This window comes from Ovis aries, chromosome 3, assembly GCF_016772045.2.
Source record: "Ovis aries strain OAR_USU_Benz2616 breed Rambouillet chromosome 3, ARS-UI_Ramb_v3.0, whole genome shotgun sequence".
Classification (NCBI taxonomy): domain Eukaryota; kingdom Metazoa; phylum Chordata; class Mammalia; order Artiodactyla; family Bovidae; genus Ovis; species Ovis aries.
This window is the reverse complement of record NC_056056.1, coordinates 76,007,665-76,030,059: the sequence shown is the minus strand read 5'-3', so window position 1 is coordinate 76,030,059 and position 22,395 is coordinate 76,007,665. Positions and strand designations below refer to the sequence as shown.

The window sequence follows — 22,395 nt, the reverse complement described above, 5'->3', positions numbered from 1 at the left end:
AGATGGGGCTTATCATTTTAATTTGTGACAGCTGGTTTTTGTCTGTTTCCCTTTGAGTCTGTAAGGTCTCACTAGGGTACAGACCATGTCATTTTTTTCTGCCCAGCCTCAGAACAGGGCCTTACTCATGGCATGCCTTCAGATATTTATGGAATGTTCAGTAATCAATGTCTGCTCCAAACCAGTCAGCATATTTTAAGAGTCATAGTATAGTGTATTCAACTGTGCCTCCTGATTTTTCTTGTGTGAAATGGCGAGCATAATCAAACAGTGGAAAATAAATCTTCATTCTTAGTGTTTGAAAATGTTTTCAAAATGAACTTTTGACCTCATGAATTTTGTATGAAATAGTCATAATTCTTAATTAGTGTTGAATTCTCATTGGGCTTTCCTGACAGCTCGGTTGGTGAAGAAACCACCTGCAATGCAGGAGAGCCCGGTTCAATTCCTGGGTCAGGAAGATCTGTTGGAGAAGGGATAGGCTAGGGTTCTCATTAAGGAAAGGAGCTTTACCTGATACAGGAGTAACATCTGTTTGAGTTTTGATTATTTAATTGTAGAAGTTCGCATAACAGTATAGCAAGAATTGTACTCAACTGGTCAGTTGAGTTAGTTCTCCGTGTGCCAGAGGTAGTTTGTAATAGAAGTCCTTGAGATAGGTTGGGGAAGGAAATGTAGGCTTTGAAGTCTGTTTGTGCCTGTGAGACAGTTGACAGTTAGGTAGCCCCTTGAAGCTTCAGGTTCCCCATCTGTAAAGGAGGGTCTGCAGGTAACACTGCCTCTGACCTTCTGTGAGGATCCACTGAGCTCTTGCCTGTGCAGTTTCGCACACTGAGCATATGGAACCTTACGGAAGTCACTCAATGATTAGTCAGTGTGTATATCAGGAGGTTGTGAGAAGAAGGCGTGATCTTTTCTTTTCAGTTTTTTGAAGCCGATGAGCAGCACAAGCATGTGGAAGCAGAGCTTAGGAGTCGGCTGTCCACTCTGGAAATGGAGGCGGCTCAGCACCAAGCCGTGGTCGATGGCCTGACGCGGAAGTACATGGAGACCATCGAGAAACTGCAGAATGACAAGGCTAAACTAGAGGTAAGTTCAGAAATAGTCTGGGCTTTTGTAAGCCGTCTGCCTGCTTTGGAGAACAGAAGTTAGCTACTCAAGGCGGGACTGCAGCGTACACTGTCTACTCAGCGTGTTGTCATCTGTGGCCTGATTCATCTGCTTTTCTTTTTTTCTCATAGACAGATATGCATATAATTTTGGTAATAGTGGTTGTCATACCACATTCCTAGCAAACAGAACACAGTTTCAAATAAATAGCTACATAAAATTTATAGGGGAAAGCCAAAAAGAAAAAAGAGTAGAAAAATTTTTTTACCACTTTCAGGATTTCAAAATGGAAAGCCAAGCAATATAGTTTGGCATAGTTTATTTTTTATTTTAAAAAAATTTTATTGGAGTCTCATTGATATACAATGTTGTGTTAGTTTCAAGTGTTCAGCAAAATGATTCAGTTATGCATATACATATATTCATTCTTTTTCAGATTTTTTTCCCCGTATAAGTTATTACAGACTATTGAGTAGAGTTCCCTGTGCTATGCTTTTCTTTTCCTTCTAAAATTTAGGTAAAATCTCAGACTCTAGAAAAGGAGGCCAAGGAATGTCGACTTCGGACAGAAGAATGGTATGTGGAAATGTGAATTCCAAGGGGCCCTGAAGTGAGAATCAGAAGACCTGAATTTTGGTTTAGTAGCTTCTCTGTCTCAGTTTTCTTACATTGGCATTGAGACAGAAGTAGGTCATTTCTAGGGGCCTTTTCAGTTATTGTATCTCTGGGACCTTACAGATTCTTGGTGGAGTGGCTCGTGCAGCAGTCCTCAGCCTGCAGATGTTCTGGCCTACGGCAGATGCCATGCTGGGGCTCCTGTACTGAGGGCTGGGTGCTTTCTGTGGCAGACCACTCCAAAGAGATGGTCTTCTCATAGTCCCAGGCAGGAAACCTGACTGTTGATCGCGGTGTCAACCTTCTAATGTTTAGTTGCTAAGTCGTGTCTGACTCTGAGACCCAGGGACTGTAGCCCGCCAGGCTCCTCCATCCATGGAATTTCCCAGGCGAGAATACTGGAGTGGTTTGCCATTTCCTTCTCCAGGGGATCTTCCTGACTCAGGGGTTGAACTCACATCTCCTGTGTCTCCTGCATGTAGGCAGATTCTTTACTGCTGAGCCACCAGGGAAGCCCAACATTTTAATAAAATGGTACCTTTTAAATAAAATGAGGTTGTGTAATCTAATGTGGAGATATTTACCTGTTAAAATATTACTTATCTCTGGATGGTAAGAGCATGTGCCAACATTTATTTGATAAATGACATATTTTAGTTTTTGATAGGCTCAATCAAGTGAATTTCTTCAATTTAGTTGTACTGAAAATGCATGATGTACCTACTCTTAATTGAATCAAAACCAAAAATGATCAGATTTTGAGCTCAAGGGAAAAATCTACTATAATACTTTAAAAAATTTTACTGTTATATTTGAACAAATACTTGTGTTATAAAGAGAAAAATCTATGAGTTTGAAATGGCTCTAAGATGATTTTGAGCTTGGGGAAATAAACTTAAAATTATTTAAGATAGTGGGACTGTGATAAATTCTTTGCAACTTCTAGTTATTCAGCGGGAGTCTCAAGGGCTTTAAAATCAAGACTTAGTATTTTTCTTATATCTTCTTTTTTTTATTTAAACAACTCTCTACTACCAAGGGTATACAGATGTCAGATAAGCCTGTCAGTCTGAAAACCTGATACCAGCTATTGAGGTAACATGCAAATGTTGATCCATATGGTTTTGTATTTTTTCTTTCAGTCAGTTACAGTTAAAGAATCTTCATGAAGATTTGTCAAGTAGATTAGAGGAATCCTTATCAATCATCAATGAGAAAGTACCTTTTAATGATACAAGTAGGTATTATGTACAGTTTTCATTATTTGCAACTCTGAACTTCTTTAGGATAGGCATCTTATTAAAACAGTTTGTAATGTACTTGGCTGAAAACCTCACTCGCCCAACAGAGGGTTGCTTTCTTTTTGTCCTTTTGATCAGCTTTGGCCCTCATGTCTCATAGGGAGATTTTATGTTGTAACATAACTATTCTGAAGCTAGTCTTCTTGGAGAAAGCCCAAAGCTACATTTTTCAATTGCATGTATTTAACATATCCCAATGGGAAAACCAGCCTGTACACATAAAGTACCTGAATACTTGTACAAAAAAAGCTGATCACAATGGATGGCAAGGTGGAAGAGGAGTAAGGGGATGGGTGGGAGGTGAATCTTCTCTGTCAGATATCTCCTGCCTTTTGGACAATGTGCAGCACTAGTTCCGGAGCTGACTTGTGTATTCCTGCTTCCCCCCCATCCTGGGAAGGATCTGGTAATTTACATAACCAAGAGCACCAAAGAGAACTTTAAAAAAAAATTTGACTTGTGTGTATGTGTTTGAAAGTGTTAGTCACTTTGTCGTGTTCGACTCTTTGCAACCCCATGGACTATAGCCCACCAGGCTCCTCTGTCCATTGAACTCACCAGGCAAGAATACTGGAGTGGGTAGTGTTCTTCTGGGGAATCTTCCTGACCCAGGGATCGAACCCAGGACTCCTGCACTGCAAGCAGATTCTTTACTTTCTGAGCTACCAGGGAAGCCCAAGTATTAAGTCAAAATCTTAAAGAAAACAGTTGTTTGAAACTTAAATTCAATGTGGTATACATTTTCTTTTTTACAATTATATGATTGAAATTAATTTTTGACTTCTCAATTTTTCTTAGGAAAGACCTAAAAAAAGAGGGAAGAAAAGACAAAGAAAAAGAAAAATAGCAGTTTGCTCTAAAACTGAAATCAGCATATGTCATTATCATATCAAAAACCTAAATTCCTCTGAAAACAACACCTGTTACTGCTTTCTACATTAATGTAAATAGCATCAGCATACTTTGATCCTCTAGACTTGAATCCTTGGCATTTCATTGGCTTCTTAATCCTTAGTCATCAGGTTCTAATCAGTTCCGTCTGAATCTCTTTGGGTTTGTCCTTTCTTTTCCAATACTAGTTGTCACCCTATTTTAGGTCCTTATCATGTCACAAGTAGAGTTACTACTTTTAGTTCTGAAATATTTAGAGATTATTTGCTGAAGGTCTAAATTTTGCGTAAGATATGCAAAAATGTATAAGACAAAAATCTCTACCCTCAAGGAATTTATAGTCCAGTAGGGGGAAAATAAGATAGAGAAATATCTGAAATATAAGCTAAGTTATTCCATGAAGAACTTCCTGGGGTTTCAGAGGAAGGGTGATTACTGCTGGTGGGGTTGTTTGGGGAAGGCTTCTGGAAGAATTGTGCTTTGGGCTGGGCCAGGGTGTGAAAGTAGGTTTCATTGGTCAGAGAGGTGAGGGAGAACCAGCCAGGGAATTGCATTGAGTGTGGTATGTAGGATAAAGGTGCTGTCAGGGCCTGACAGTAGTAATTAGTGAAGTATGACTGGAAGCTAGCGTGGATGGGATGTGGAAGCCAGTGATAGGTACATTCTGAAAGGGTGGGTGGGACTGGACCCTCAAGTTCTGGGCAGAGGACTTGGGATTTCATTCACAAGGCAGTAGGTTGTTGGAGAGGATTTTAGAAATGTCCCTTTTTAAACAAAATTATTTATTTATGTTTGGCTGTGCTCGGTCTTCATTGCTGCGTGTGCTTTTCTCTAGTTGTGGCGAGTGGGGGCCACTCTCCAGCTGCGGTATGAGGGCTTCTCATTGCAGTGGCTTCTCTTGTTGCAGACCACAGGCTCTGGGGTGCACGGCGGCAGTAGCTGCGGCACATGGGCCTAGTTGCTTCTTCCAGGCTCTAGAGCACGGGCTCAGTAGCTCCGAGGCATGTGGGATTCTTCCGGATTAGGGATCAAACCTGTGTCTCCTGCATTGGCAGGCGGATTCTTTACCACTGAGCCACCAGGGAAGCCCTGGAAATGTCTTGATGAGATCTGAGCACTCGCTTGGTTAATCAGGCAACAGAGTGTAGACTACACTGGAATGGGAGGAGGAGACTGATGCTATTGTGGTGATAGTCCTAGTGTGCTGGGATGGGGGCTGGAGCCTGAGATGTCAGGAGATGCAAGGAGGCAAGGCAGAGAGAGCAGGCAGCGTAGGGAAAAGACAGGGTGCAGTTGACACAGATCAGTGAGGCAGATGAGGAGCAGGTTTATGGGAGAGGTGAGGAGGTTAACTTGGATGTGGCTTAACAGTCTAACAGATTGGTGTACATCTCTTTACCTGCTGGTGTGCACATTTGTAAATAAAAGTCTAGAGCTGGGGAGAGAAGCTGATGTTGACCCAGTTGGGATGGATGAGCCCCTCTGTTGGCAACGGTGGGAATGAGGGTTATAGAGTACAAGGAGGCCTGTGCGGAGTGCACCCCAGTGATCAGGAAGGGAAGGGACTGAGTGGAGACGAGCTGGCAAGTGGGGTGAGCATTTATTATTTCTTAGTTAAGCTCTTTTTCTGTAAATGTAAAAATGACTTAATGTACATCCATTTTTGTTTTGTAGAATATAGCCAGTATAATGCTCTGAATGTTCCAGTCCACAATAGGAGACATCAGGTAAAGATGAAGTTTTTATTTTCAGTAATGTACATGTCAAACTTTTCAGAAACACTAGTTAGTTGTTTGGGCCTCTGTTTAGTGCACCAAACCACTGCATGTTACTTTTACTTTCTTTTCTCATACATTTAAAAAAATTGTGGAACACGCTTTTTTTTGAATTTGTAAATAATACAGATTTTTGCTGTCTCTTGTCTTATAACATTAAAACTGAATTGTGGGCTGCACTGATTTTTGTCATACCTTCCTTTTAGGTTGGTAGGCTTTGCACTTTAGGTTAAGTAGGAGAGGTGTATTAGCCAATATGGACAGCTTTCTAGTTTACTTAAATGGTAGTATTAAAATATAAGTGGGAGCAAATGAATTTAAATTAAGGAATAATTCTTTTAGAGTTCAAATGTTTTCTCCAAAAGTAGACTTAATAAAGTTGTTTGGGTGTAATAACCTGATAGTTGACTTTAACTGGGTCTTTTTCATTTTAAAGCTGAAGATGCGGGATATCGCTGGGCAGGCCCTAGCTTTTGTTCAAGATCTTGTCAAGGCTCTTCTGAACTTTCACACCTATACAGAACAGAGGATTCAGATTTTTCCTATTGATTCTGCCATTGACACAATATCTCCATTGAATCAGAAGGTACGTTTAACTCAGGATGCCTTTTGTCTGCCCTGAATAAATCTGGAGACTTGCTATTTATTAGACTAGTTCTGTGCTTCAGCCAAGTACTGTAGAGGACATGGGGAGAAACTCTGAGTCATAGTCTTTACCATCAAGAAATAGGGTAAACATGGAGATTCTTATGAAATGAAATAGTGAGGGATATGTTAGAAGACCTAAGTGTGAACAAGTGGTCAGGGCAGTAAGTGAATATGATGTCATCAAGGAGGGGAGACTGCTGTTGGTGGTAGTGTCTGGGAGACTCTTTGGTGATTTGACTGGGCTTTGAGAAATGAGCATGGTTTGCATAGGAGGAGAGAAGTGGGGTAGGTGTTTTTTCCCTACAAAACTTCACAACAAACCTTTTGACGTTCATAAAAATTAAAGTTTGAATCTTTGAAATACTCTTTAATATCACCTTGGGAAAAAGCTTTCAGAGGACCTGGGTAAGGAAAATGGAACTGTAGCATTTTAAGGCAGTTATATTTTCTTTTACACTTCCTATAATATAAAAGCATTTTTTCCCCCCACTGGTTCTTTGTCCATTATTTTATTTTTATTTTTTTTTGTTTTTGGGGCCTTTTTTGGCCATACCATGCATCTTGTGGGATCTTAGTTTCCCAACTAGGGATTGAACCTGGGCCCCAGCAGTGAAAGCACTGCGTTTTAACCACTGGACTGCCAGGGAATTCCCACCATTATTTTACTTAGCTTGTTACCATGTTGTGCTCACATGGTGAGAATCAAATATGTTAATCATAATGGAAATATTTCATTACTCTGAAGAATTAATATTTTTCTCAGTATTTTACCTTTGGTACTTTCATCTCTGAGAGACCCTCTGTGACTTTTCTGTTAAGTCTCTATTATTGAAGATTCAGTAACCATTTGTTAAAAGATGACCGAAGCATTTAGACTTGTTCATAAAATCATAAAGTAGACTTTTATACCTGAGCTTAGAGTTCCCTGGTGGCTCAGAGGTTAAAGCGTCTGCCTCCAATGCGGGAGACCCGGGTTCGATCCCTGGGTCGGGAAGATCCCTTGGAGAAGGAAATGGCAATCCACTCCAGTATTCTTGCCTGGAGAATCCCATGGATGGAGAAGCCTAGTAGGTTATAGTCCATGGGATCGCAAAGAGTCGGACACGACTGAGCAACTTCACCTTCACCTTCACCTTCACCTTAGAGTTCCTGGTGGCTCAGATGGTAAAGCATCTGCCTACAGGGCAGGAGACCCGGCTTCAATCCCTGGGTCGGGAAGATCCCCTGGGAAAGGAAATGGCAACCCACTCCAGTATTCTTGCCTGGAAAATTTCATGGACCGAAGACCTGGTAGGCTACAGTCCATGGGGTCGCGAAGAGTCAGACGCGACTGAGCAGCTTTCTTTCTTTCTTTCTTAGAGTTCAACTTATTTTACAGCCCAGAGAGACTGAGTTTCCCAGGGCCATATATCTGTGTAGTTTGCAGCTGGACTAGTTGAATCACATTTCTGCAAAATGAGATTTTACATTTGTATATGGAGAAATCAAAATTTGGGCCATTATACAATATTTAAAAAGCTGAGATATTTCACATGTGAAAAATTAACTTCTTGTTTCTCAATTGTCTCAAAGCTTGGGAGATCTTTTTCTGAATCTGTTCTTCATACTGAATTAGTTCTTCATAAGTATTACCGTATCCATGACAGTTATAAAAATTTTTATATTCTGATTTAGATGATAGTTACATTCCTAGAATGTGTTAACCTTGAACATTGTATGCAGTGAATATAAGCTGTACTCAAAAGTCTTGTTTTTAAAAAATGAGTTCAGTTCAGTTCAGTCGCTCAGTAGTGTCCGACTTTTTGTGACCCCATGAATTGCAGCATGCCAGGCTTCCCTGTCCATCACCAACTCCAGGAGTTCCCCCAAACTCATGTCCATCCAGTCGGTGATGCCATCCAGCCATCTCATCCTCTGTCGTCCCCTTCTCCTCCTGCCCCCAATCCCTCCCAGCATCAGACTCTTTTCCAGTGAGTCAACTCTTCACATGAGGTAGCCAAAGTATTGGAGTTTCAGCTTCGGCATCAGTCCTTCCAAAGAACACCCAGTACTGATCTCCTTCAGAATGGACTGGTTGGATCTCCTTGCAGTCCAAGGGACTCTCAAGAGTCTTCTCCAACACCACAGTTCAAAAGCATCAATTCTTTGGTGCTCAGCTTTCTTCACAGTCCAACTCTCACATCCATGCATGACCACTGGAAAAACCATAGCCTTGACTAGACGGACCTTTGTTGGCAAAGTAACGTCTCTGCTTTTGAATATGCTATCTAGGTTGGTCATAACTTTCCTTCCAAGGAGTAAGTGTCTTTTAATTTTGTGGCTGCAGTCATCATCTACAGCGATTCATGTAAACAAAAAAATCTGTCCTACAGTTTTGACTCAAATATCAAATCTTTTTTATCTTAACTGGCACCCCTATGAAGAAGTGGTTGTTTCAGAAAGAAGGCATATTGGTGGTGTGTTGTTAATAGTATCCCCTCCCCACTTGCCTCATGCCTAGTTGTTAATTATGTCATCTGTCTGCTGGTTTGTCGCTTTGCCACGGAATAGGCTCTTGGGTTTAGTATCTGGGATTGTTAGAGGGGAACTTTGTGTAAAAGTCAAATTTCCCAAAAAAAAGTTGGCAAAAGAATTAAGGTTTGTAACTCAATGGGTCCACTTACAGATGTTTTGATATCCTTTATTTTCCAGTGATTTAATTCAGAATTCTTCCCCTTCTATTTAGTTCTCACAATATCTTCATGAAAATGCATCTTATGTCCGCCCTCTTGAGGAAGGAATGCTTCATTTATTTGAAAGTATTACTGAGGATACTGTGACCGTCCTGGTAATTTTCTTCTGTTTTACTTCTGGAAGTGGGAGTGCTGCTTTTTCAAACAAAATTATTAATCTTGAAATTGTTTTTCTTTTCCAGGAGACAACTGTGAAATTGAAAACTTTTTCAGAGCATTTAACCTCTTACATATGTTTTCTTAGGAAGATTCTTCCTTATCAATTAAAAAGGTACTTACTCTGGGCCAGGGAGCTTGGGGAATTGTAAGGTGTCATCTGAGCTGTGCTGGAGTTAATAAAGTAACAATGTGTGCCTCTTGAGCTCTGCCTGACCTTTTTGCACCGCAACCAATTTGGACGTTTGTGAAAAAGGAAAATCATGGCTTGAGCAGCACAAACTTATATTTAAGAAAACTGAATTATAGTTTCTCAGCTAGAGTTTCTTCAATAGTTTTGGACTGTGATTAGTGCTATAACCATGTAATGTAACATGAACCAGTATTTTTAGTGATTGAGAATAACACATTTATTAAAGGAACTATTTTAGTTTTGGGTATTTGTTATCCTTTTCCTGAAAGCATCTAGATGGGAGTAATAATAGTTAACCTCTATATTTGAATCTGTAATCCTCAGGTTTCTTTTAAATAGTATGTTGTTTTTATTATTGGTGATTGAAGTAATAAAGTAAAAACTGTATACATCCTCCAGCCCTCAGGATGAGTCATTTAGTAACCTTAAATATTCCATCTTAAACATTCCTGAAAAGGCAAGAGAAAATTGTACATTTTGATACTTTTGATCTAAAACTACAAAGACTCCTAGTTCATCTAAATCTTTTCATCCTAAGATTTAGTCTTTAAAAAAGGTAAAGAATAATGCAACTGGAAATAAGAGAAGTAAGAACGTATATGTACTATCACTGGTATGTATTATTATTGTTGTTGTTTATTCCCTAAGTCATGGCTGACTTTTTGCAACCCCATGGACTGTAGCCCGACAGGCTCCTCTGTCCTTGGGGATTCTCTAGGCAAGAATACTGGAGTATGTTACCATTTCCTTTTCTAGGGCATCTTCCTGACCCAGGGATTGAACCTGTCCCCTGCGTTGCCAGGCAGATTCTTTACTGCTGAGCTACCTGAGAAGCCCATAGATATTATAGTAGATTGCAAAATAAGGTTTAGGAAAAATACAGATGAAAAGCTTACAGATACTGAAAATATACAAGTAACTGTAGTTTTTTAGTCCTTATAAACTAAAATAGTAGGTTTTAGCTTTTCAAAAATATGAAATTTTGTTATTAAAAAATTTATATATGTTAAGAACCATCTTATTTCCTAATTCTAACCTAACAAGGTATTTTAGTAACTGAATTCTGTGATTTGTGCACATGACAGAATTTTAGGACTCAGGGAATTATGACCTCATAATTGTGAATTATAGTTTCTTTCAGATCCTTAAATGTTTTAGTTCAGTATAATTGAAGGTTTTCTGAAAATTGACTCTGAAAGTTTAACACTGAATTGAATACACTTTATTGATTCAACTTATGTTTAAAAGATTGTAAGAATCATTGTAAAAGTGGTATTTACTACTTGAAAGAGTTAATGCATTTTTATTTTATCTTAATTTATTTTTTCACTATTACATTTTTAGAAATACTGGGTAAGTCCTTTCTTGATCTAAGATTCCTATTCTTGGGAATGTTCTGTCCCATATGCTTTCAGCCCTACCTTATCAGATTTTCATGTATTTTAGGCAATTTTTTTTGCCATTGGTTTAAATACTACTCTAGTTGGCAAGATGACATGTTCATTAGTAGTAAACGGTTTTAATATTGAATGAAGCTGTCTGCAATAAATAAATAGAGCAGAAGTGTCAAGGTCAAGGGAATGGATGTGATTCTTGATATCACATCACAAGCATATCATTCTTGTGCTAATAACTTTTCTAGCTTTGTGTAAAAAGCATTTTCCTTGATTATTGCACATTTTAATAAGTACTGTTAAGAGTCTACATAGTTTTTAACCTTATAATTAAGTTTCTCCAAGCACCATTTAAAATGGAAAATGATTATATTTTATGAATGTTAAACATTTACTTTTATATTGCGCTTATAGATTGGTTTTTCCAATCTGTCTGACTTTTGAAATTACATACACTTCCCTGGTGGCTCAGTGATAAAGAATCCATCCGCCTGCTAATACAGGAGACAGGTTCAATCTGTGGGTGAGGAAGATCCCCTGGAGAAGGAAATGATAACCCACAACAGTATTCTTGCCTGGGAAATCCCACGACAGAGGAACCTGGCGGGCTACAGTTTATGGGGTCACAAAGAGTTGGACATGAGTTAGTGACTAAACAACTCACTGAAGAAGGTTTCTTATTGATTCTCTCTCCCAGTGCCTGTTTAATTCTCTTCAGAAATTCAGCCTATGAAGTATTTTTCTCCTGAAAGTATTTTAAAGGAAGCATTTTGGTGCTGCTCTCAGGATGGAAGACAGTGGGCACTTTTTTTTCCATTTAGTTGTCTTTTGCTTCATTGGCATTGGAGGAAGCCAGTGTGTACATGATGATATAACAAAATGGAACCTTGTCAATGAGCTCAAGTTTCTTTTTTGGGTACATTCTCTCTTCAGATATAGATGTTTGAGAATTTAGGTAGTTTCTTATAGCTGATTGAAAATCATTCGGGATGCTCACTTTCATAAACTCTGCCCATGCCTAGCCTAGAAGAAGAATGTGAAGCTTCCCTTTGCACGTCTGCGTTACGAGCCAGGAATCTAGAGCTGTCCCAGGACATGAAAAAGATGACAGCTGGGTTTGAGAAGCTGCAGACGTACATTGCTCTTCTTGCCTTGCCAAGTAAGTGTCTTTGTTACTCATGGTTCAATGTGAAGAACTCAGAGTACAAGAAGTTGGAGAAGGGAGGTGGTTTGGCATGTTTGAGAAGAGCCCAGGATCTGGGACCAGAAAAACTTGAATTCATATCCTGCAGCCCTTTATACACTTATGGCCTTGGACAAATCAGTTTTTACTTTTCTGCTTCTGTTTTCCCACTAATAAAATGAAGGTGAAATGAAGGTAAATGAGTTAAATTAAGAATGTACAGGGACTTCCCTGGTGGTCTAGTGACTAAGACTTGTTCAGTCACTCAGTCGTGTTGTGACCCTATGGACTGCAGCGCGCCAGGCTTCCCTGTCCTTCCCTGTCCCATCTCCCAGAGGTTGCCCAAACTCATGTCCATTGAGTCAATGATGCCATCCTCTCATCCTCGGTCTCCCCCTTCTCCTCTTGCCTTCAGTCTTGCCCAGCATCAGGGTCTTTTCCAGGGGGTCAGCTCTTCACATCAGGTGGCCAAAGTATTGGAGGTTCAGCTTCAGCATCAGTCCTTCCAGTGAATATTTAGTGTTGATTTCCTTTAGGATTGACTGGTTTGATCTCCTGGCTGTCCAGAGAACTCTCAAGAGTCTTCTCCAGCACTATGGTTCAAAAGCATCAATGGTTTGGTATTCAACCTTCTTTATGATTCAGCTCTCATATCTGTACATGACTACTGGAAAAACCATAGCTTTGACTATACAGACCTTTGTTGGCAAAATAACAGCTGTGGTTTTTAATACGCTGTATACGTTCGTCATTGCTTAGAAAGCTCTCTTATCTCTCCTTGCTATGCTTTGGAACTCTGCATTCAGTTGGTTATATCTTTCCCTTTCTACTTTGCTTTTTGCTCCTCTTCTTTTCTCAGCTATTTGTAAGGCCTCCTCAGACAACCATTTTTCCTGCTTGTGTTCTTTTCCTTGGGGATGGTTTTGGTCAGCGCCTCATGTACAATGTTACAAACTTCCTTTCATAGTTCCTCAGGCACTCTGTTGACCAGATCTAATCCCTTGAATCTGTTCATCATCTCTACTGTGTAATCCATAAGGGATTTGATTTAGGTCATACCTGAATGACATAGTGGTTTTTCCTGCTTTCTTCAATTTGAGCCTGAATTTTACTATAAGGAGCTGATGATCTGAACCATAGTCAGTTCTAAGTCTTGTTTTTGCTGACTGTATAGATCTTCTCCATCTTTGGCTGCAAAGAATATAATCTGACTTCAGTATTGACTGTCTGATGATGTCCATGTGTAGAGTCCTCTCTTGCGTTGTTGGAAGAGGGTGTTTGCTATGACCAGTGCATTCTCTTGGCAAAACTCTATTAGCCTTTGCCCTGCTTCATTTTTGTATTCCAAGGCCAAATTGGCCTGTTACTCCAGGTATCATTTTGTACTCCAAGGCCAAACTTGCTTGCTACTCCAGATGTCTCTTGACTTCCTACTTTTGCATTCCAGTCCTCTATGAAGAAATGAACATCTTTTTTTGGTGTTAGTTCTAGAAGGTCTTGCAGGTCTTCATAGAACCATTCAGCTTCTTTGGCATTAGTGGTTGGGGCATAGACATGGATTACTGGGATGTTGAATGGTTTATCTTGAAAACGAACTCAGATCATTCTGTCATTTTTTCAGATTGCATGCAAGTACTGCATTTTGGACTCTTGTTGACTAGGGGGGCTACTCCATTTCTTCTAAGGGATTCTTGCCCACCCTTAGGTTTTCTTTTGTTTTATACTTTTAGCTCTTACATTTAGGTCTTTGATCCGTTTTGAGTTAATTTTTGTATATAGTGTGAGGTAAAGGTCCAGCTTCATCTTTTGCTTGTGACTATCCAGTTGTCTCAGTACCATTTATTGAAAAGACTGTTTCTTCCATATTGAATGGTCTTGGCACCCTTGTTAAGAATTGATTGATCACCGTTGTCTGTTTACCCTATATTTCCAATGAACCTACCAATTTCCTCCTAATTACCTTCAACACAGGTGCCATTATTTTTGAGGGTACCCCTGGGCTTGAACTTCTCCATAGTCTGTTGTGAATAAAGTCAATTCCTTTGGGAAGAGATTCAGAGTTTTCTGTTTAAATAGCTGTTTCTCCCTTGGGTTAAATCTCTGAGCCATAGTTCTGTGCTGGTGGTGAGGACAATGATATACTTCTCTTAGAGTGACATCCCTGTAGGTATAGCGGAATACTCCATGGAGAGGGTAGCAGCCCCCCATCGCCTCTACTTGCCTCTTTCAGCAAGGAACTCCTGTTACTGAGCTGGGGCCAGGGTGTTCATGGCCACAGATTCTCAGCATCCCACAAGTCAGGGCTGGGTGAAAGAAGAGAACCCCTACCCCTGAGTCATACTTAACTAGAATTTAGCCTCAGCAACAGGGCGCTGAGAGCAGGATTAGGAATGCGGCTCTCTACTGAATTAGGGGTGAGGGAGTCTGATGTTCTTTGCTGCACTCTCTGGACTGGGGTTTCCAGCTCACTGATTGGGCGGGCAGGGGTAGGGGTTGGGTTCTTGTTCAGGTACCACAGACTGTTGCTGTTGTCACTGAATTGATACAGATTTTCTTGAGTAACTTTCTTCATTAGCTTGATGCCCTTAAGATAATTTCCAGCATTTTCAGTGGTGGTTTTTAAATAATTTTCCAGTTGGGCTGGAGAGTGGATATGAGGAGCTTGCTTATGCTGTCATGCTGGAACTAGAATTATGATGTTTGAATAATAGTGCTTTTAGTGATGTTCAGCAAACGGTAATATGTAGGGAAAAGAACAAAATGAGAAATGTGTTCTGTAGTAACAGGTGAAATTCACAAAGACTTCATTTCATAGAGAATTATGAAAGACATAATCCTGCCTAGCAATTTAATTTTGATTCTTAACCATTACTAACTGTGGACATGGGGGATGCAAATCCGTTTCAGTTTAGTTCAGTGGCTCAGTTGTGTTGGATGCTTTGTGACCCCGTGGACTACAGCACGCCAGGCCTTCCTGTCCATCACCAATTCCTGGAGCTTACTCAAACTTATGTCCATTGAGTCGGTGATGCCATCCAACCATCTCGCCCTCTGTCGTCTCCTCCTCCTGCCTACAATCTTTCCCAGCTTCAGGGTCTTTTCAAATGAGTCAGTTCTTCACATCAGGTGGCCAGAGTATTGGAGTTTCACCTTCAGCATCAGTCCTTCCATTGAATATTCAGGACGGATTTCCTTTAGGATGGACTGGTTAGATCTCCTTGCTATCCAGGGGACTCTCAAGAGTCTTCTCCAACACCACAGTTTAGAAGCATCAATTCTATGATATTTAGCTTTCTTTATAGTCCAACTCTCACATCCATACATGACTACTGGAAAAACCAAACCTTTGACGAGACAGACCTTTGTTGGCAAAGTAATGTCTCTGCTTTTGAATATGCTATCTAGGTTGGTCATAACTTTTCTTCCAAGGAGCAAGCGTCTTTTAATTTCATGGCTGCAATCAGGATCTTCAGTGATTTTCGAGCCCCCAAAATAAAGTCTGTCACTGTTTCCACTGTTTCCCCATCTATCTGCTATGAAGTGATGGGATCGGATGCCATGATCTTAGTTTTCTGAATGTTGAGTTTTAAGCCAACTTCACTCTCCTCTTTCACTTTCCTCAAGAGGCTCTTTAGTTCTTCTTCGCTTTCTGCCATAAGGGTGGTGTCATCTGCATATCTGAGGTTATTGATATTTCTCTCAGCAGTCTTGATTCCAGCTCGTTTTTTATCCAGTCCAGTATTTCTCATACTGTACTCTGCATAGAAGTTAAATAAGCAGGGTGACAATATGCAGCCTTGACGTACTCCTTTCCCGATTTGGAAGTAGTCTGTTGTTCCATGTCCAGTTCTAACCGTTGCTTCTTAACCTGCATACAGATTTCTCAGGAGGCAGGTCAGGTGATCTGGTATTCCCATCTCTTTCAGAATTTTCCACAGTTTGTCGGGATCCACACAGTCAAAGGCTTTGGCGTAGTCAATAAAGCACAAGTAGATTTTTTTTCTCTTGCTTTTTCGATCATCCAGCAGATGTTGGCAATTTGATCTCTTTTCTAAATCCCTGGAAGTTCACGGTTCAAGTACTGTTGAAGCCTGGCTTGGAGGATTTTGAGCATTACTTTGCTAGCGTGTGAGATGAGTGCAGTTGTACAGTAGTTTGAGCATTCTTGGGCATTGCCTTTCCTTGGGATTAGAATGAAAACTGACCTTTTCCAGTCCTGTGGCCACTACTGAGTTTTCCAAATTCGCTGACATATTGACTGCAGCACTTTTACAGCATCATCTTTTAGGATTTGAAATAGCTCAATTAGAATTCCATCACCCCCCACTAGCTTTGCCCACTTGACTTCACATTCCAAGATGTCTGGCTCTAGATGAGTGGTCACACCATCGTGATTATCTGGGTCATGAAGATCTTTTTTGTACGGTTCTTCTGTGTATTCTTACCACCTCTTCTTAATATCTTCTGCTTTTGTTAGGTCCTTACCATTTCTGTCCTTTATTGTGCCCATCTTTGCATGAAATGTTCCCTTGGTATCTCTAATTTTCTTGAAGAGATCTCTAGTCTTTCCCATTCTGTTGTTTTCCTCTATTCCTTTGCATTGATCCTGAGGAAGACTTTCTTATCTCTCCTTGCTGTTCTTTGAAACTGTGCATTCAAATGGGTATATCTTTCCTTTCTCCTTTGCCTTTGGCTTCTCTTCTTTTCACAGCTGTTTGGTTGTCCTCAGACAACCATTTTGCTTTTGCATTTCTTTTTCTTGGGGATGGTCTTGATCACTGCCTCCTGCACAATGTCATGAACCTCCATCCATAGTTCTTCAGGCACTCTGCCTATCAGATCTAATCCCTTTAATCTATTTGTCACTTCCACTGTATAATCGTAAGGGATTTGATTTAGGTTATACCTGAATGGTCTAGTGGTTTTCCCTACTTTCTTCAATTTAAGTCTGAATTTGGCAATAAGGAGCTCATGATGTGAGCCACAGTCAGCTCCCGGTCTTGTTTTTGCTGACTATATAGAGCTTTTCCATCTTTGGCTGCAAAGAATATAATCAGTCTGAATTCAGTGTTGACCATCTGGTGATGTCCATGTGTAGAGTCTTCTCTTGTGCTGTTGAAAGAGAGTATTTGCTATGACCAGTGCATTCTCTTGACAAAACTTTATTAGCCTTTGCCCTGCTTCATTCTGTACTCCAAGGCCAAATTTGCCTGTTACTCCAGGTATTTCTGCACTCTTGCTTTTGAATTCCAGTCCCCTATAATAAAAGGACATCTTTTTTGGATGTTAGTTCTAGAAGGTTTTTTGGTCTTCATAGAACTGTTCAGCTTCTTCAGCATTACTGGTTGGGGCATAAACTTGGATTACTGTGATATTGAATGGTTTGCCTTGGAAACGAACAGAGATCATTCTGTCATTTTTGAGACTGCATCCAAGAACTGCATTTTGGACTCTTTTGTTGACTATGATGGCTACTCCATTTCTTCTAAGGGATTCTTGCCCACAGTAGTAGGCAAGTAGTAGTAGATATAATGGTCATCTGAATTAAATTCATCCATTCCAGTCCATTTTAATTTGCTGATTCCTAAAATGTCAACATTCACTCTTGCCATCTCCTATTTGAGCACTTCCAATTTGCCTTGATTCATGGACCTAACTGATTTTCCCTGTAGGCTCAAAGGGTTAAGAGTTCTCCTGAAATGCAGGAGACCACAGTTCAATTCCTGGGTCATGAAGATCCTCTGGAGAAGGGAATGGCAATCCACTCCAGTATTCTTGCCTGGAAAATCCCATGGAGAGAGGAGACTGGTGGGCTAAAGTCCGTGGGGTTGCAAAGAGTTGGATACGACTGAGCAACTAACACACTATGGACCTAACGTTCTAGATTCCTATGCAATATTGCTCTTTACAGCATTGGACTTTGCTTCTACCACCAGTCACATCCACAACTGGGTGGTGTTTTTGCTTTGGCTCTGTCTTTTCATTCTTTCTGGAGTTATTTCTCCACTGATCTCCAGTAGCATATTGGGCACCAAGCAACCTGAGGAGTTCATCTTTCAGTGTCTTATCTTTTTGCCTTTTCATACTGTTTATGGGGTTCTCTAGGAAAGAATACTGAAGTGGTTTGTGATTTCCTTCTCCAGTGGACCACATTTTGTCAGAACTCTCCGCCATGATCTGCCTTGGGTGGCTCTACACAGCATGGTTTATAGTTTCATTGATTTAGACAAGACTGTGGTCCATGTGATCAGATTGGTTAGTTTTCTGTGATTGTGGTTTTCAGTCTGTCTGCCCTCTGATAGAGAAGTATAAGAGGAAGCTTATGGAAGCTTCCTGATGGGAGAGACTGACTGAGGGGGAAACTGGGTCTTGTTCTGATGGGCAGGGCCATGATCAGTAAATCTTTAATCCAATTTTCTATTGATGAGTGGGGCTGTGTTCCCTCCCTGTTGTTTAACCTGAGGCTAAACTATGGTGGAGGTAATGAAGATAATGGTGACCTCCTTCAAAAGGTCGTGTGCACGCACTGCTACATTCAGTGCCCCTAACCATGCAGCAGGCTACCACCGACCCACACCTGCTCTGGAGACTCCCAGACACCTCCGGGGAAGTCTGGGTCAGTCTCTTGTGGGGTCACTGCTCCTTTCTCCTCGGTCCTGGTGCACACAACGTTCTGTTTGCACCCTCCAAGAGTCTATTTCCCAGTCCTGTGTAAGTTCTGGCAGCTCTATGGTGGGGTTAATGGCCACCTCCTCCAAGAGGGCTTATGCCATACCCAAGTCTGCTGCACCCAGAACCTCTGCCCCTGCGGCAGTCCAGTGCTGACCCTGTACCTTCTCCGGGGACAATCAAACACAGTTCTGTCTCAGTCTCTGTGTGGTCTCTGGGTCCTGGTACGCACAAGGCTTATTTGAGCCCTCTGAGCATCTCTGGCAGGTATTGGGTTTGATTCTAAACACGATTTTGCCCCTCCTACCATCTTGCTGGGGCTTCTCTACCCTTTAGTTCAGTCACTCAGTCCGACTCTTTGCGACCCCATGGACCACAGCATGCCAGGCCTCTGTGTCTATCACCGACTCCCGGAGTTTACTTAAACTCATGTCCATTGAGTCGGTGATGCCATCCAACCATCTCTTCCTCTGTCGTCCCCTTCTCCTCCTGCCTTCAATCTTTCCCAGCATCAGGGTCTTTTCCAATGAGTCAATTCTTTGCATCAGGTGGCCAGAGTATTGGAGTTTCAGCTTCAGCATCAGTCCTTCCAATCACCCAGGACCGATCTCCTTTAGGATGGACTGGTTGGATCTCCTTGCAGTCCAAGGGACTCTCAAGAGTCTTCTCCAGTACCACAGTTCAAAAGCATCAATTCTTTGGAGCTCAGTTTTCTTTATAGTCCAACTCTCACATCCATACATGATTACTGGAAAAACCATAGCTTTGACAGATGGACTTCTGTTGGCAAAGTAATGTCCCTGCTTTTTAATATGCTGTCTAGTTTGGTCATAACTTTTCTTCCAAAGAGTAAGTGTCTTTTAATTTCATGGCTGCAATCACCATCTGCATTGATTTGGGAGCCCAAAAAATAAAGGCTGTCACTGTTTACACTGTTTCCCCATCCACTGGCCATGAAATGATAGGACCAGATGTTATGATCTTAGTTTTCTGAATGTTGAGCTTTAAGCCAGCTTTTTCACTCTCACTCATGAGATACTCCACGTCCAAGGTCAGAGAAGCCTCAGCAAGACAGTAGGTGCTGGAGTGGCGGCTACGCAGCACTGGAGCAGCTGTGAGAAGATACCTCATGTACAAGGGCAAAGGGGAAGCCCCAGCAAGACGGTAGGAGGGGTGAGTTCACATTTACAATCAAACCCCATTCCCGCCAGAGATGCTCAGAGGGCTCAAACAAGCCTTGTGTGCACCAGGGCCCAGAGACCACACAGAGAGTGAGGCAGAACTGTGTTTGAGCATCGCCTGAGGAGGTACGGGGTCAGCACTGGACTGCTGCAGGGGCAAGAGATGTGGGTGCAGCAGACTTGGGTATGGCATAAGCCCTCTTGGAGGAGGTTGCCATTAACCCCACCATAGAGCTGCCAGAACTTACACAGGACTGGGAAATAGACTCTTGGAGGGTACAAACAGAACCTTGTGTGCACCAGGACCGAGGAGAAAGGAGCGGTGACCCCACAGGAGACTGACCCAGACATGCCCGGGAGAATCCACGAGTCTCCGGTGGAGGCATGTGTCAGCAGTGGTTGGCAGTGCCTGCTGTATGGTTAGGGGCACTGAGTGTGGCAGTTCCTGCCAGGGACCTTTTGAAGGAGGTCACCGTTATCTTCATTACCTCTACCATAGTTTGCCCCCAGGTAAATAACAGGGAGGGAACACAACCCCACTCATCAACAGAAAATTGGATTAAAGATTTACTGATCATGGCCCTGCCCATCAGAACAAGACCCAGTTTCCCCCTCAGTCAGTCTCTCCCATCAGGAAGCTTCCATAAGCTTCCTCTTATCCTTCTCTGTCAGAGGGCAGACAGACTGAAAACCACAATCACAGAAAACTAACCAATCTGATCACATGGACCACAGTCTTGTCTAAATCAATGAAACTATGAAACTATACCATGTATGGGTCATGGTGGAGAATTCTGACAAAATATGGGTCACTGGAGAAGGGAATGGCAAACCACTTCAGTATTCTTTCCTAGAGAACGCCATGAACAGTATGGAAAAGCAAAAAGATAGGACACTGATAGATGAACTCCCCATGTCGGTAGGTGCCCAATATGCTACTGGAGATCAGTGGAGAAATAACTCTAGAAAGAATGAAGAGACGGAGCCACAGCAACACCCCATTGTGGATGTGGCTGGTGGTAGAAGCAAAGTCCAATGCTGTAAAGAGCAATATTGCATAGAAATCTTCTTTGTTAGGTCCATGAATCAAGGCAGATTGAAAGTGGTCAAGTAGGAGATGGCAAGAGTGAATGTCAACATTTTAGGAATCAGCGAACTAAAATGGACTGGAATAGGTGGATTTACCTCCGATGACCATTATATCTCTGCCCTTGGACGTGAAGTATCTCCTCACAGTTGCTCCAGTGCTCCACCGCTGTTGCTTCAGATCAATTTAGGCATCTATAATCATCACCATTCTGTCTGCGTGTGTCTGCAGGAATTTTGAGAGCCATTATGTTCAGCATGTCACAGGTGGTACTGATTCTCTTCCCAAAGGTGGAGAGGAGATGGTGGGCTCAGTGTTTTGGATGAAGTCTTTTGGGACGATGCTTAGGTCTGTGATCTTGGTTTCCTAGGTACACAGCCAGATGGACTCCTTCGGACAAACTACAGTTCTGTGTTAACAAATGTTGGTGCTGCTCTGCATGGATTCCATGATGTCATGAAAGGTGAGACTTGAAAAAGAACATAAATAAGCTTCATCCCTCTTCTGAGATCTGCCTGAATGAGATTTAAACAAATACTGCCAAGGCTAATAGACCCTAGATAAAGGCTTAGTAGCATTTGGCTTACGTTAAAGTACGCAGCTTGTTGCCTTCTGGTTTTCCCATCTGCTTCTTTCCTGAAGGTAAACAAAGTACTGATGAGAAACCCTTGTGTGCAGAACTTTAGCCAAAAATACATTATACTGATTTAAGGCAGGTGTATGAATTTTATCAAGTCAGACATGCTATTCAGAGGCATTTAGCAAAATACTGCACTTGTTAGAGCCCAAGCATGAAGGGACTGAGGAAACAAAGGTGTAAAGTCCCTAGAAATAATGTACTGGTTTTCCACCCTCGTGCATTTTTTTGTTGAGAGTACTCATGAATCCTGTTTTGTTCAGGAGAAACTTACAGACTGAAGGTCTGTTTTTAAACTTCCGTCAGTTTTCGCTTGCCGTGTGCTCCTAAGAATATGCTTGTCGAAAGGCATTTCCTTTGCTTCTTAGCATATGATTCTGAGTCCTGACTTTTTGATCTATATCTCTGCATGGCTTTTGGTTTCTTTCCCCTCTGTCTTTTCCTTTTGGTGGCTATTGGAGTAGGAGCAGAAAGAGAGAGCAGAGCAGTTACTAAGGACTACTTGAAGTAGGGCTTCCCTTGTAGCTCAGTAGGTAAAAAACCCGCTTGCAATGCAAGAGACCTGGGTTCGATTCCTGGTTTGGGGAGATCCCCTGGAGAAGGAAATGGCAACCCACTCCGGTATTCTTGCCTGGAGAATCCCATGGACGGAGGAGCCTGGCAGGGTACAGTCCACGGGGTCACAAGAGACGGACATGACTTAGTGACTAAACCACCACCTTTGGAAGTAGCCCAGGTACCTAGATTTTTCACTGTGGTGTTTAATGTATGGTTAGTGACCAATTAATGGTTTCACAGAAAATATATTTTAAAGACTTAAGAT

General features: G+C 41.5%; 1 protein-coding gene across 4 annotated transcripts in view; it reads left to right on the top strand.

The window, feature by feature from the left end:
• PPP1R21 (protein phosphatase 1 regulatory subunit 21) overlaps positions 1-22,395 on the top strand; it is a 67,087-nt gene that overhangs the window by 21,302 nt on the left and 23,390 nt on the right. For all 4 annotated transcript variants that reach the window (XM_004005964.5, XM_060413895.1, XM_060413896.1 and 1 more), the window contains 9 exons: positions 925-1,089; positions 1,628-1,686; positions 2,868-2,962; positions 5,592-5,644; positions 6,129-6,278; positions 9,066-9,167; positions 9,255-9,343; positions 11,838-11,974; positions 21,306-21,398. In XM_004005964.5, coding sequence (XP_004006013.4) covers positions 925-1,089; positions 1,628-1,686; positions 2,868-2,962; positions 5,592-5,644; positions 6,129-6,278; positions 9,066-9,167; positions 9,255-9,343; positions 11,838-11,974; positions 21,306-21,398 — 943 coding nt within the window. The remainder of the gene's footprint in view (positions 1-924; positions 1,090-1,627; positions 1,687-2,867; positions 2,963-5,591; positions 5,645-6,128; positions 6,279-9,065; positions 9,168-9,254; positions 9,344-11,837; positions 11,975-21,305; positions 21,399-22,395) is intronic.